General features: G+C 40.5%; 1 protein-coding gene across 2 annotated transcripts in view; it reads left to right on the top strand.

Annotated features, from left to right (window-relative positions):
• The window catches only part of ETV5 (ETS variant transcription factor 5), a 64,337-nt gene that overhangs the window by 39,266 nt on the left and 8,426 nt on the right, over positions 1-16,645 (top strand). For both annotated transcript variants that reach the window (XM_054713810.1, XM_008157564.3), the window contains exons 8-10: positions 9,306-9,565; positions 12,141-12,200; positions 16,488-16,556. In XM_054713810.1, the coding sequence (XP_054569785.1) occupies positions 9,306-9,565; positions 12,141-12,200; positions 16,488-16,556 (389 nt within the window). The remainder of the gene's footprint in view (positions 1-9,305; positions 9,566-12,140; positions 12,201-16,487; positions 16,557-16,645) is intronic.

The following is a 16,645-nucleotide window of genomic DNA, read 5'->3' as shown; positions in this document are numbered from 1 at the left end:
GGGACTATTACTTCAAAAACTAACCCCCTTAACAAAAAGATACGGTATTTTGTAGGATAGAAGGAAATACAGTCTTATTGGAGCCCTGTAACAGCTCTGTAAACAAGGCAGAGTAAAAAAAAATCTATTTTACAGTAAGAAAATCAGGCTCAGCAACTAAAGGACTTCCTAAATATCACATAGCCAACCAAATGCAGGGTCCCCCATTTAGAAACCAAAGTGTTAACTTACAGCTACGCCATATGTTTTGGTTATGATTTGGGTGTTGGGGGGCAGGTTGCTAACATTTACTAATGTCTATTAAAAACTGAGTAAGTGACCTTGAGAAATTTGTTCTAGCCTTGAACTTTATCCATCTATTTATCTTTTAAACTATCAGAACATAAGCCATCTCTTAAACTATCAAATCCTACTAAATTCCTTCATCACTTACAGACGTGTTGTAATATGTATCTGTTTTGTTTTGCTCATTCTGTGCCTTACTGCTTCAGTTGAATAGAGTAAGCCCGTTGAGGTTTAAAACCATGATTTAGACCCCATTTTTTAGACCACATTTAACCCAGTATCTTACTTGTCTTCAGTATGTCTCTTGATGAAGTGATAATAGTTTGCTAAGATTACACTTTAAACAACTAAAATATAATCTAGTCAAAAGTACATTCTTAATGTTTTATGCAATCTTAGCATATAATTCTTCAAAACTCAAAATTTATTTTTAGAAGATAAATACTTGCTTGGAAGGGTGATTTATATTCACTATTTCCTCCCCTCAAGGAGGAAAAACCCTTGTAATTTGGAATGTTCAGACCTGTTCCATTTATCCTTAAAGACCACAGCTCCTCTTGAAGAGGAGAGGAGAGTGCTTTTCATTCATCTATTGCAATCTCACACGGCTTCTCATCGTGCTGTTTACCATGTTTACATGGCTAGGTGCTGGAACTTAGAAAATATTCTTACGTTATGCCCATAGTACTGGCCAAATATGGTTTTGCCTTTCACTGTACCATTTTCTCATTACATCTTGAGTTGAGACTCCACAATTCAGTTTAGGCTCAACTAAAAAATTGGTCATCTGCCCTGACCGGTTTGGCTCAGTGGATAGAGCGTCGGCCTGTGGATTCAAGGGTCCCAGGTTCGATTCTGGTCAAGGGCATGTACCTTGGTTGCGTGCACATACCAAGTAGGGAGTGTGCAAGAGTCAGCTGATCGATGTTTCTCTCTCATCGATGTTTCTAACTCTCTATCCCTCTCCCTTCCTCTCTGTAAAAAAATCAATAAAATATACATATATATTTTAAAAATTTATCATCTTAAGAATTTTAGAATACACTGCTCTCTCATTTGACATCAAGAAGCAAAAACTCAAGAAAAGACAAAATTTTAAAAAATATTGCTGCTGTTGGAAAAATCCTCTGCTTCTTGGATGAGACCCGAGGGCATCAGAATTGTAATAGGCTATTCTGCTGATATTGATAGAATACAGTGCCCCAGAGTCACCTAGAAAGGATCAGTCACGTGTGGCATCTTCTGAAGGACCAATGGCCTACCCTGCTAAGTTCTCTCCCTCAGTGGTTATGACCAAAGCTTCAGAGCTCGAAAGGATGAGCCTAAGTGTCCTGGAATTGTGATTTACTAGATACTACTCATTCTCTAAAGATGCTAGATAGTAAGAGAGTTAATATATGCAAGTTTTTCTCTTGTTTCTACTTTCTCTTTGAAAGCCCATCCCTAGTAAATTGCTGTTCGTTTTTGACCGTCATACTTTGTAGCTTTTAGAGAGGGAAGAACTTGACTGAGTCACATTTGTTAGCCTGGACTGGAACGAAGTGAGTGTGTCTGATGCATCTTCTCTCCATGCACTCCTGTTAATAGCATGTTACGAATGGCAGCACAAACTCACTTTGGGATCCGAAACTGTGTTTCATAGATGCTTAATGGAACCTTCTTTAACAGACTCAGTAATCTATTTCTAATGGTTACAGTGTGGCTGTTTTTAGTTCTGAATCTTAAGAGAGTTTGTTTTCAGCAATTCACCATGTTTACTATAGGGTTTTTGTTACCTTTTAATTAGGCTAAAGGAAATTTCCTAGTATCCCTAGTTTACTGAGAGTTTTTAATGGCATGGATATTGACTCTTATCAAACACTTCTCCCTCTGTTGAGATGATCAAAGGAAATTTTTCTTTTAATTTCCCACTGTAGAGAGTTACACTGATTTATATGGAACCAACCTTATATTCTTGTGATAAACCTAACTTACCTGTTATGTATCATCTTTTGTACGTTGCTGGACTTGATTTTCCAATATCCATTTAGGACTTTTGCATCACTATGAGTGAGATAAATATATCCTTTTTCGTATATTGTCCTTGTTGGGTTTTAGCATTGAGATTATACTCATCAAATGAGTAGGGGGTATCCTCCTTTTTACATATTCTGGAATAGTTTGTGTGAAATTGGCATTCTTTATTCCATGAATTCTTGGAAGAACTTGTCAGTAAAGTCATGTGGGTCTGATACTATCTTTTGTGGAAGACGTTTAGTTACTGATTCAGCATCTTTGCCTTTTCATAGTTTTGCTCTGGGATTTCTATTTAGTTGAGTGAATTTAATAAATTATTTTTTCTAGGAATTTTTCATTTTGTGTGAATTTTTAAATTAACTGCCATAAAGTTGTTTATAATGCGTTTTTTTAATAAAACCTCTATAGCATCTGTAGGTATCCCTTTTTCATGTTTGATATTTATCTAGATCTTTTTTTTTTTCTTTCATAGACTTAGCAGACAATTTCATTTGTCTTTATAACAAATCAACTTTGGCTTTACTCATCCTCTCTATTGGGTGTTTTCTATATCACTGATTTCTGCTTTTACTAAAATATCTCATTTTTATTTATTTCTGTTTATTAGGTTTTTCTAACTTCTTTGGTTGGATGATTACCTCATTAATGTGTAGCTTTTTTTCTTTATAATATAAACATATATCCAAATAAAATGCCTCCTAAGGCTCAGTGACCATACATTTATTTAGTTTTTCCCAGGTTGTGTATGGTTCATGTCTTGTCTGGATGTAGTTGCTAATAGCCTCCGCTTTAATTCCCCAAAATATCCTGGTTGGGACAATCAATTATTTTATCTCCATGCCCAAATCCTGCTTAAGCTGTCCCCACAAGTTCTAATGTGTAGTATTTTAAAAATTCAGTTCCAACTGTTTGCTATTATTTCTTTTAGTCTTGAAGTTCTTTAAAAAATATATTTCTTAATTTCCAAACCTATGAGAGTTTTCCAGTTGCCTGGACTATATTTTTATTTTTATTTAAATGTCATAAGATAGTATTTAAAAACAATTGTAAAAACAATATAGTCCAGTAGCTCTGGAGTTGGACATACAGACCTGGTTTTGAATCTGTATGACCTCAGGCAAGCAGTTAACTGCTCTAAGTGTTGGTTTCTTCATCTGAAAACGGAGAATAGTAGATACCACATGTAAAATGAAAAATCATATTGACACAGAGAAGGTACTTATTAAATGTTAACTTTTATGACAATTTCACTGCTTATAAATCACTCTTATATTTCATAAAGGAAACTATACTTAAGGCGTCTTCCTAAAATTATGTAGATAACACAGTTTTAGAAATTGCAAGTTTTGAAAATGTAAAAATCCCTCTTTATCCCTAATCTTTTCTGTTTATCATCAGACTTATTAATGATGTACATATAAAACTAATACTTTCACTATTTTATATTGGGGACATCTCCTGTTTACATCACCTTCTTCCACATTTGATCTTGAGAAATCAGATAAGCTTCTAAGCCTTTAAAGTTTTATCACTCAATGTTTTATCGCTGTTTAGATGGGCCAACTTGAGTCTAAGCAGAGCTGACAGGCCTCGCAGAGCTCTGAGAGCTGTTTCAGAATTCTCTGGTTTGCTTTTAGGGACCGTGTTTGGGTTTTGTTTTGCAACAGTGTCTGGCTTGGTATACGGCAGGAAAAATAAACATTAGTGTGAAGTTGGGTAGCACATTGCCACCCAGAATATAAATCAGCATTCTCTTTCTGAGAAGGCCAACTAGATATTGGGTAGGCAACTAGTGGGCTCTTATATTTGGTGTGTGTGATAGTACTCTCTCCCAATTCCTTAAGGTCTTTCCTTACATTTGCATAACTGCTGAATTTGGTTTGTTGTGGGCTAGGGAGGGCTGGTACAGATGATAGTAATGTTTAAACGTAATGTATATCAAGAACCTAGCAGAGTGTGGGGCCCTGTTTCATATTACCTTATATAATCTTTACAACAGACTTTTGGGGCAGATCCCCTGGTTGTCCTTATTTTACTGAAGAGGAAACTGAGGCTCAGAGCAGTTATATAACTCACCCAAGGTCACACAGCTAATAAGGGTAGAGATTGGATTTCAACCTAGGATGTTCTGACTTCACAGCCAGAGCCTCTTACCCAGCTATGCTGCTTCTCTATTTTCTATCTGCTCTTAGCCTTAACGGAAATATTAAGTACTCAGTGTTGGTGTCTTGGCTGATCTTACGTGTCATCTCTCAATGGCCTCTGAACATCACTGCTTCACCTGGCACCCAGGGCCACTGTGTGGCCTTCATTGAATCCACACTTTTCTCCTTTTTTTTCCTCTAAGCATTGTGTTTACTCTGAGTGTTGGCAGCAGAAACCGAAAAGGAAATGCAGAAAAAGCATCTAACGGTTTTCATAACGTAAACCAAATGTTGGTAGCGTGGGTGAGCTCTTGGGAGGAAAGGCGCTATATAAATCTGACAGATAAATAAATAACTGGTTCTGTAAATAAACTGGCACTGAAAAAGCCTTAATAATCTGTAACCTATTGAATTTAGAATCCCTCGGTAGTCGGAAGTCTCCTTTTGCTCACCAACTGTGACTTCACTACCACCTGGGCCCTGTGGGGATATGAGTTTGGGGGTGCGGGTCAGAAGGGATGGGGGTCAGGGGGCAGAGGTTTGTTGGGAACCAGGCCCCTCTTCCACTGAAAATGCTTGCCTGCCTCAGTAAACACGAGGCATCTTTGTCACAGCTGTATTATGTATACAACACATTCTTAGGTACTTCAAAGGATTGCGAACAGGGAAAAGGGTTCAAATGAAGGTCAGTGAGTTAAGTTCACAGAATGTATTTAGGGGAGAAGAACTGAATTACTTTACTAATCTCAGCAAATAAAAGCCGTTATCAGCAGCAAGCTCTGAGAGACTCTTTCTTCCAAATATGTTGGTTTTGTGAACTACCCTTAAGATCCCCTTTGCTGCTTCCACTCCCTCAAAACAAATCAAGAACAATCCCAATGTCAGAATCTATCTGCAGATCCCAGGCCCCCAAGTTTCACAAATCCTTCAAGTTATGCTGCCTGATGCCCATATGGAAGTCCCTTTTCCTGAATGGGGCTGTACCAGGACAGCTCTAGAGTTTCATTCTGAAAGGTGAGAAGATGAGCGGAAGTGGAGTGGTTGGGCCTGCCAGCTGCAGAGGCTCTGGTTACAGAACTGAGTGGTTCCTGCCATCCCGGAGCCATCAAAGGAAGTGATTTGTGCAGGTCACCTTTGAAGGTGCTGAGATGGTGGCAGAGGGAAAAGATAGAGAACAGTGCCTTTATTACTGTTCCTTCCCGCTAGCCTAAGGGTTGGGTACTTTATAAAAATAAGGCCTGGAGAATATCCTCATCTTTCTTTTGGGTTCCCTTCTTCAAAATTCAGGTTTGCAGTGCGCTACTGGTGCCTATATTCTATTTTTTTTTTTTTTTTTTTTTTTTTTTTTGGTGGTTAAATTCTAAATGTCAGGTCGAACCCCGAGTTTCAAATTTACACTTCTTCAAAGACTCTGCAAGGGTTTCCTTAAATAACAGCCTGCTAGAAAATCTCATTCCTGATGAAGTTCCACTGTAATGCATTCAGTCCCTCCGGGAAAGGCTCTCAACCCACTGGGCCTTATAGAGTTTTAAAACTAATTCAGTACATTGGCCAGGCGGATTCTGATGCTTTTAGTTCTGGAATAAAAGGGCAAGTATATGTAAAATTGTTGGTGATCTTTATGTTGTAAAATTATCTCAGGCTGCTGCTTTTTTTTAAATCCTCAGGATATTTTTCCCATTGATTTCTATAGAGAATGGAAGGGAGGGCGGAGGGGGAGAGTCAGAGAAACATCGATGTCTCTCACATGGATTGGCTGCCTCCTGCATGCTCCCCCCTTGACTGGGAATCGAACCGACCCTCTGGTGTGCAGGCTGACCACAGTTATGCCGGCCAGGGCATAGGGTGCTGCTTTTGATAGGGTACGAAAGACTCAGAGCCATGCTGCACCCTGATCTAAAAAGTACTTTATCTGCACCCAATCTTTTCAGTTTAAGATTTTAAAGCTTGATGCCCTAGAAATCTGTTGGCCACCTGTTGCCACAGACTGATTCAAATCAAATTCAAATGATTTGATTAAAGCTATTAATAGGATCCAAGCTAACAGGAGAGAGTAAGACCTTAATTTTACAGGTTTATATGTTGATTTTTTAAAAAACGTATTGCAATTAGTTGTTCTAATATCTTTTCTTTTCCCCCCCTGAACCTTGGCTCGTATTTTTTACCTGAGGATATATATTCACAAATGCTTTTCTTTATACACATAAATTATGCGTATTTCATGGATTGAGGCCTCACATTGAGGGTTCCCATCTCTAACTTCTGCACCCACCCTCCTGATGTCTACCCCAGTCCCGCAGTGATTACAGCTGTGCCAGAAACCATGCTTTTGTAGACATGACTTTATTTCATCTCTCCAGTAGCATTTGGTCGGATAATATATCCCCATGTTACAGATGAGGAAACTGAAACCAAGAAAATGTGGCCCCCATCACTTCCCTAGTAAGTGGCTTCACTTCAGGACCCCAGGCTTTCCCTTTTACTGCTCCGCCTTCGCAACAGGGCAAGGGCAGTTGGCACTCCTCTGGGTTTCTCTGACGGCTAAAGAATGTTAATGATACTCATTAAATAACAATAACAGAGGCTCTTATTGTTCTGTCTTACTATAAAACTAGAGGCACGGTGCACAAATTCGTGCACTGGTGGGGTCCCTCTGGGTGGCCTGCAGGGACCAAGTCGAAACCTGCAGTCCAACACTGCCTGCAGCTCCTACCTGCCACTCCTGCTCATCCCGCCAGCCATGAGCCCTGTGTCTGGCCCCTTCTCAAGGGGAGTGGCCTGTGGGATCGGGCTGAAACCGGCTCTCCGACATCCCCCGAGGGGTCCCGGATTGTGAGAGGGCACAGGCCAGGCTGAGGGACCCCACCAGGGCACAATCAGGCTGGGGAGGGACTGCAGGAGGGCTCCAGGGCATGTCTGGCCCATCTTGCTCCGCCCAGTCGGCCGGACCCCAGCAGCAAGCTAACCTACCAGTCAGAGCATCTGCTCCCTGGTGGTCAGTGCACATCATAGCAACTGGTCAACCAGTTGACTGACTGTCCCCTGGTGGTCAGTGCACGTCATAGTGAGTGGTTGAGCAGCCGTAGCATATCATTAGCATATTATGCTTTGATTGGTTGTTCGATTGTTCTACCATTTGGTCTATTTGCATATTAACCTTTTATTATATAGGACTAGTGGCCCAGTGCACAAAATTCGTGCACATTAAAAGGGAATTAATTAGAGGAAATATTTTAATATTGCTATTTGCCCTTTCTCTATAATAGAAGTGTCAGAGATGAAGGAAAATTAGTAAAATTTATATGAAAATCTTCCACCTGTCAGAGTCTAGGTGCGCCGCGGGACCCAGAGTCAAGTCCCTGCCCACCCGCACCTCGAAATCGCGCAAGACCCAGACCTGGCTGGCCCCACCCCTGTCAAGCCCCGCTGGGTGGGAGGCACAGCCTCAGGTTCCCAGTCAAGCCCCGCTGGGCCGGGGGGGGGGGTGCAGCCTCAGGTCCCTACTGATCACTTGTTATGGGAACCCTGCCTCCGCTGTGGGTGCAGCCATCTTGTGATGGCATGATGGTTAATTTGCATATTACCTCTTTATTATAAAGGGTAATGCATATTTATTCAACTATAGATGAGCAAAAAAAGAAAATCACCTAAAATCATTACCACCCAAAATAAGCAATATGAACATTTAGGTATAAATCCAGGATTTTATACAACACCATACACACTTCTTTCCTTATGTTTGCGAAAATGTGATGCTCTTTGTACTCTTTCACAGCCTGCCTTATAATATTCAAAATACCTTTGCAGGTCCTCATATATTTGTATACTGCATCATTTTTTATGATTCCTTTCAACTAAATGGCTATATTACCACATCCTTAGCCAGTTCCTTTATTAGACATTTGTATTGGTGACCATCTTTGTAGCTAATATCTAACTATATGATTTCAATGTGTGTTTTTTATGTGTCAGACACAGATTTATTAACTGCCTTCTTATCCTCTAAGTAATCAGGAAAACTGTCTCTCCTTATGATTATTAATGAAGTTAAACTTTTTGTTTACTTATGAGTGCTAGTATTCCTTCTTTAGTGATTTTTCATGATTTATGTCATTTATCCATTTTTTTCAATTGGGGTGTTCATGTTTTATTGATTTTTAAAAGCCCTTTATGTCAACAATATTAACATTGCTATATTTGTTAGAGAATTTTCCTCCAATTAGTTTAATTTGGGAGTTTGATTCTGGTATTTTCTGACTGTCACAGATTTTTTTCCCCCCAGTTTGTTGTTTCTTTGTTGGTGTTGTTTCTGATGTTTTTTTGACTTGTAGAAACTTATACAATGAGGTGTGTTCATACTTATTTTGGTGATTTCTGCTGTTGGTATAATGTATAAAAAGGTGTTTTTCTCCAAGATTTTATGTTTTCATATATGTTTACTTTACTATTATGTTTTTACATTAAATCTTTATTCTATATTAAATTCATTTAAGCATATGGTATAAAATAGAAGTTCAACCTTTTCCCTCACTAATTTGAAATGCCTATCTTAACAAATTTTGGAATATAATTGACAGTTTCTGACTTTCCATTCAATTCCTTTGACATGCCTATCTTTCATTTCTTCTATTCCTGTATTATTATGGCTTTATAATATTTGTCAATGTGGAATAGATCATTATCTCTTTTCAAAATTATTTAATCTTTTAAATAAAGTTTAGGAACATTTTGTCAAGTTGGTTGGAGAGGCGTTGCTTTGCAAATAATTTCCTTAACCTGAACATCTAATCCTCAAAGCTAAATTACAGTAGGTATCCATGATGTTCTTAATTAAACAATATAACTACTTTCTTCTTGCAGATTTCAGAGACAACTGTCTGAACCCTGCCACCCCTTCCCTCCTCAGTCAGGAGTTCCTGGAGATAATCGCCCCAGTTACCACCGGCAAATGTCAGAACCTATTGTCCCTGCAGCTCCCCCACCACCTCAGGGATTCAAACAGGAATACCATGACCCACTCTATGAACATGGGGTCCCAGGCATGCCAGGCCCCCCAGCACATGGGTTCCAGTCACCAATGGGAATCAAGCAGGAGCCCCGGGATTACTGCGTTGATTCAGGTTAGTATGAAGTCATGCACTTCTTTCTTCATTCTCTCATCTGTCTTTCTGGGCATTATTGAATGTCTTCCTCCTGTAGGGCTTTGGGAAATAGTTTCATAAACTTAGCTCTGAAAGAACTTAGGAGCTAGTAAAGCAGGCGTGTTTATGCAATAACTGAATAAAAAACAAAAGACAAAAGCCATACAAATGGTAGGAAGTGCAGGAGGCAGTCAAAAGTGGTGCAGGGAGATTTCAAGATGGTGGTGAGTAGGTGGAAGCTATACTCACCTCCTCCAGGACCAAACCTGAATTACATCTCAATTAAAAGTGGTGCAGAGTACACCTCTGAGGCCAAGCCTGAAGATTGCTGGGGTCCAATCTTTTTTCTTTTTCTTTTTTTTTTTTTTTTATTTCAGAGAGGGAGATAGAAACATCAATGATGAGAAAAAATCATTGATCGGCTGCCTCCTGCACACCCCACACTAGGGATCCAGCCTGCAACTGGGGCATGTGCCCTGACTGAGAATCGAACCATGATCTCCTGGTTTCTAGGTTGATGCCCAACCACTGAGCCACGCTGGCCAGGCCTGGGGTCCAATCTTGATGATGCCCTTTTTAAGACCTATTATCTTAGAGGCACTGGACACAGGAAATATTATTTCTGCATCTTAGTCCTGTCCTTAGTTCTGTGACTTTCTTTCTTAATACAAGACTCATAAACTTTCAATATAAGAATATGGAAGAGAGCCCACATGTGGGACGAGATTCTTTCTATTCTTGAAATGAATGGTGTTCCAAGAAAGCACCTGGTGTGTCATAGCTCTGTGGGGTGCTGGGTGCGCCATGGAAAAGGTGTCTCTTTGATTGCTTCATGGGATTCACTGCTCTATTGCAGTGCTTTCATCTGGAAAAGTTTCTGTGTCCTTCAGTGATTGCTGGTGTACCCGAGGAGAAATACATTAGGACTCCTATTATTTGGTTACTAGAGGCCCAGTGCACAAATTCGTGCACGGGTGTGGTCTGGCCGGCCCACCCCAATGGGGGCCGATCAGGGCCAGGCCAGCTGCGGGGAGGGGCTGCAGGAGGTTGGGGGGGGGGAGCTCATCAGGCCCCCATCAGGCCAGTTGACCACCTCAGTGCACATCATAGTGACTGGTTGTTCCAGTCGTTCCATCATTCTGATTGCTTGGCTTTTATATATATAGATAGGTTACTCTTGTCTGGAACCTTAAGCATATCAAGAGTTTAAGCTGTACTTGGGGGCCCTGCTGTCCCCCTCCCCTCCACACACACTCATTCACTAACTACATATCTTAGAGGTCAGGCTTATTAAATGAGATCATCAGGGAAAAGAAGGGTTGGATTGTAGCTTGCACATTTAGAAACTGTTTCTTCCACTTCGTTTTTCCTTCTTTCAGAAATGACTTAAGTTTTTCACTCTTTTTTTGCAGTTGGTGCTAAAGGAATTTGAGGGTTGGTGGGTAGGTTTTCAGCCTTCCCCAGGCATGCTTTCCTTGAAGACCCTAGGGAAGGGCGGGTGGGGCAGTATATACTTGAATGGCTTTTGCAAATGGAATAGGTTATAGCATTTACTCAATGGCCTTTTGTGAGATAATACATAGGTTGCTAAATTCAGGCAGAAATTGGTTATGGAAAAGGCTGGGGAGGTAAGCAGAAGGGAGACATCTGTTGCTTTATGATAGAAAAATTACCAAGTGTAGGTATCAATAACTTGTAAAATTCCCACTGGCGTTCCTCCTGAAGGCTTTGATGTATTTATTCTCAGGAGTAGGCATGAATAGCAACATTTTTCTTTGAGGTTGACATTTTAATCTGTCCTAACCAGTTTTTTACCCCATCCCACTCCCTTAAAGCAAGACACTCAGCAGATGTTTTACCATATCTGTAATTCTTTGATCTGAGTGGTGTCTTGATATGCAGGCAGGCTTGTCCTGCATAGACACAACTCAACTCACTGTCTTGAAAACATGATGCCCGAAGAAGAGATGGCTGTGCTGGGGTTCCATTCTGACAGGTACAGGATGGTGCAAATATACTTGCCAAATCCACTCCTGCCAGTTCTAGTCCTAGCTTCATAGCCCCTAATCTCTTAGGCCTAAAAATACCTTCACCTCTTACAGCAGAACTGGATGTGACCATCAGCTATAAAGAGTAAATTGGGAAGATCTTAGTGACCCTCCTCCCCGTCCAAAACCCCAAAGCCGCAAAGTCATTATAGGCATAAGTCCAACCTTGGCCTTTTAAAAGCCAGCTTCTTCTACCATTAACTCTCTCATCAAGTTTGGTGTTAAACTAACTTCTAAATGAGCAAGTTGTGAGAACGAGGCATTTTTTTCTCTCAGTTCTCGATTTAGGAGTCAAGAGTCCTACTTTCAGATGGTGGGTTATATCGTGTTTTCCATGTTGATTATTAGGGTGGTACCTCTTTCCCAAGACAAGACCAAAAATGACATGACCTTGGATCAGGAGAAGGTTAGGGCTTTACTGCAGAGCTGCAGTTCAGTTCGATTGTTGTGATGACTCACCACAGAAATGATTGATGAGAGTGTGTATGTCTGTGTTTCTCTTTCAGAAGTGCCTAACTGCCAGTCAACCTACATGAGAGGGGGCTATTTCTCCAACAGCCATGAAGGTAAGTAACTTAAAAAAAAAAAAAGTGTTCAAGGAAGCTTACAATTGCTCAGTTTCCAGGCTAAGATTTGATATCATAGTTTAAACCATCCTTAGCTCATGAATATGAATCCTAGTTGATCATATTCTCGTTATTTTGCACACAGGGTCTGAGGCATGCTCCTGAGCACAGTGAGGGCTGCCAGCATTTTCAATAGCAATGACCCTAACCTTAGGAGTTCAGGGGAGAACGTGAAGAAAAGGTGAACCAACCAGGTTTCCACATTTCCATACAAGGAGATTACACAGCTGTATATAAGACATTCGGCCTAAACTGGAATTTAGGAATTAAGTCATGACTTGAGATGGTAGGTTCAGGACTTCTCTTCTGAACATTGAAACACGGGAGAGTTTTTTTCCTTGGAACAGCTTCCCCAGAAGTATGTTTTATTTTCTGCCAAATTAATCACTCCATAAATATCTAGAGCAGTGATTCGTCAAACCCAGGGCATCACCTTCATCTGGAACTTGTTTGAAATGCAAATTCTCAGGACCCACCCAGACCTGGTGAATAAGAAACTCCCAGCAATCCGTGTTTTAACAAGCCAGGTGGTCTGATGCACATTCAAGTCTGAGAACTACTATAGAGCAGAGAGTCTCAGCTTTGGCTCCACATTAGAATCACCTGAGGAGCTTTTAAAACATTTGATATCCAGGCTTCACCCAGAGCCGTGGTCGGCAAACTGCGGCTCGCAAGCCACATGCAGCTCTTTGGCCCCTTGAGTGTGGCTCTTCCACAAAATACCACGGCCTGGGCGAGTCTATTTTGAAGAAGTGGCGTTAGAAGAAGTTTAAGTTTAAAAAATTTGGCTCTCAAAAGAAATTTCAATCGTTGTACTGTTGATATTTGGCTCTGTTGACTAATGAGTTTGCCCATCACTGACCCAGAGCATTAAAGCAGAAATTCTGGGGTGGAACCCAGGGGTTAGTAGCCGCTAAAACTCCCCAGGTGATTCTAATGTGCATCCAAAATTGACAACCACTGTTCTCTAGAGTTTTAGAGGAAGGTTGAAAGAACTAATAAAACAGCACTATGAAACACTGGCTGGTTTTTGTAAGTGATTGGTTCACAAGAGTGGCTTCAATGAGAAATTATTTCCCACTGGCTTGTTTGGAGGGGAGACCAGGTGTTGCACTGGGATATTCAGAGTGAGTGTCCAGCCCTGGGAAGGAAGGGCTTCTATTGGACCTCTGACTGTGATCGGCACAGCTGTGTGGGGCTCTCTTCCAGGTTCCCAAATGTTTCTACGGATTCAATTGATGTCTGCAGCAGGCAAAATAAGAGGGAGTAGGGTGGGGAGCGGCGGGGAGAGAGGGAGAAAAACATTTTGCATAATTACAACATTTAGAAAGGAGCATGCTCTTAAAGGAAATATTTTTAGTAAGGCATTGGGCTGCTTACTGCACACAAAAATACCTGGTGAGTTTGTGTTCCTTTCCCTGCCCCCACACAGTGAAGAAGTTCGTTGCAAAGAGACCTGCATTCTTAATTGCTCAAAATTATTCTGACATGGTTTTTCTCTCCGTATACAGGCTTGACCACAGATGCCTGTGAAACAGTTAGTGGAACAAGTGTTTCTGATTGCATCTGTGATTACTAAGATAGCCATCTTGCCTTAGGGTTCACCTGGAATCTTTGCATGCTGTTTTGAATCTCTCATTTCTACTTTGCTCCTCAAACAGGTCCTTCCTTCCTGCCACCTTTATTTGAGTGATTAGATAGTTGTAGCCACAACTGATGTAATTGCTGGCGCAAATTCAACTGACTTACATTTCACTTAAACCAACAGCATCTTCCAGATGTTTTAGAGAATCACATGTGGTGATAACTAGAAACCACAAAATACATCAAAACGATACTCACAGGCAGGCCTTCATCTGATTAGTTTGAAAAACAAACCTAGAAAGTAATCTAGCTTTACATTTTCTCCCGGTATATTATAACTGCATTATCTTTACGTTAGAGGAAGAAAAGCTCTAAAAATAACACAGCAAGTGTAACAGGTGTGTGAACTTTGAAGTAGTATACTTATAATGACTATAATAAGGCCATTCAAACACCACTGGAGTTATCAAAATCCATATGGAAAATCAGGAATCTATAGTTTCCTGGCAAACAAGGCAAAAAGCATGATGTAACTCTTGTTGATGATATAAAGTATTACAGTTTGTCATAAAAGTTTTCTAATCAAATTGAAAAATAAATGTATCATAGGAGTCACTGAATTCCTGATTTAAAAGTTAGCATTGTATTCCTAAGTCTTTTTTAATGGAGACTATAGATTCTCTCATTTATTCAAATACTTATTGAGCACTTATTATGTATCAGATGTCATGAAGATATGAAGATATTCAGAACATGATCCTTATCCTCAAGGAATTTAGAATCTATGAGAGAGAATAGAAGATAAAGCTCTCACATTATTCAGTTAATTTCTTAATAGTACTTATCACAATGTGCAATTAACTATCTTAACTTTTTTTAATTATCATTTATTACACACTTATCTACCAGGAGCTATTCTTGGCACTCTGGTATAAAGATAAATAGATCCATGGAACAGAATGTATATTAACTCATTAAATTCTCACAACCCTATAAGGTAGGAATTATTATCTTCCCTAGTCTTCATATGAGGAAACTGGAGCACAGAGAAATTAATTAACTTATTCAAGGTCACACAGCTAATCTAGGTCCATCAGTCTGGCTGTAGGTCCTACACTCTTTAAATGTTCCATACTAAACCATGTCTCATTTATTTATTTTTTTCCTACTTAATTGTCTGTCTCCACCAATTGGAATGCGAGCTCCATGAGGACAAGCACAAGTCCGTAGTCTTCTCATGGTCTACCTCCTTCCAGCACAGTGCCTGGCAAAAATATTTATTGAATTAAATAATAAATAAATGACAATAAAATTATACATCCTTTGAGGTAGTTAAGCAAACAGAGAAATAGTGCTTGGAGCTGAGGAAACAAAAATTAATAATTCAAACCTCAGAAAAAGTCTCAGTTTCCTTTAAGTTGGGCAGCGTTTTCCCAGTTCCAGGCCTCTTAAAAATGGTGCTGGTCCTGCCAAGAACTTGGTCTGGACTGATCATGAAGAAAGAACAGCAGATTGTTTCTTGGCACCTTTATCTGTGGATTTTTCAAGTTATAGCAAATCCCTCTCAAAATGTAAGATAGCCCTTCACTGCAGAGTGCCTCCCCCTGCCTGTCCCCACTGCAGACCTGGCACGCATACACCTGTACTACACAGCCAGGAGAGTGGACCCGAGAACTGAGCACAGGGAGCATCATTTACCAGACAGGAGCTCCTGGTGCTTTCTCCTGAGAAGTGTGCTGGTGGAGGAGAGTACACTGGAGTGCTCACACCCGGAAGCAGGCCAGACCACGGGGAGAGATGTGGTCCCCATCAAGCCTGTCTATTAAGTGGCTTTGATTTGAACCGCTGATCTTGTCAGGATGCCTGGTGACATGGTGGTCAGCATGGAATGCATATTAAGGGTTTTTGTGAATTGCGAATACAGGACACTCCTTCCTTCTTCTTGACCCCTTTCACTTTCTGCCCTGGCTTTCTTTCATTTCCACGTACATGTGTTGTTGGGCCAGTCAGTTCCCCCTTCTTGATCTCTGTTTTGTTATCTATAAAATGACTAAGTTTTATTGCTAGAACATCTCTTCAGATTCCTTCCATGTGCCTGGTAATAACTGCAACCTGCTTTTAAAGTTATTACTCTGTGAAATCCTCCACAGGCCCAAGTCTTTACTCAATTTGGTGACCTTCTCTCCCCTCCAAACTCTTCCATAATTGAATGAGGTATATGGGCAGCCTCGACAAAGAAAGGTTGAAAATGGTGAGACTATGCACAGATCAACCAAATCCATGTAGCTAGGCCGACTGAAATAGATGAGATGTCTTTTCAGATATAAAGGCTTAGTCACAGCAACACTGATCCATACAGACATCAGAAGCAAGATGTGAAGAAACTTCTGGTGACTCAGTGCTTCCCTGCAGTCTTAGCTCTCAGAGCAGGGCCGCTCTGAAGCTCTGGTGATTACATCAGAACGCAAAGGCCTAAGTCCTTTTGAAGTCCCCCAAAATTCAGTCTGGCATCGATATTTCCATTAATAGGGCTTAGGACCCAAAAGGATAGAATCCCATTTTAGTTCTTAGATCCAGAATTTTAATAAAACACACAGAGAATTTGTTAAGCAACGTGGTCTTTCTTTTTAACTTCTCCTTCAGGTTTTTCATACGAAAAAGATCCCCGGTTGTACTTCGATGACACTTGTGTTGTTCCTGAGAGACTGGAAGGTGAGTAGCCCTATCCGGTTTGTTGCTAAGCTGGAGGCTCAGGGATGTCAGAGCACTTCCCTCAGTCGTATTAACAGCAGATTAGAGTT

The sequence above is a fragment of the Eptesicus fuscus genome, chromosome 3 (assembly GCF_027574615.1).
Source record: "Eptesicus fuscus isolate TK198812 chromosome 3, DD_ASM_mEF_20220401, whole genome shotgun sequence".
Lineage (NCBI taxonomy): Eukaryota > Metazoa > Chordata > Mammalia > Chiroptera > Vespertilionidae > Eptesicus > Eptesicus fuscus.
This window is presented reverse-complemented; position numbering and strand designations above follow the sequence as displayed.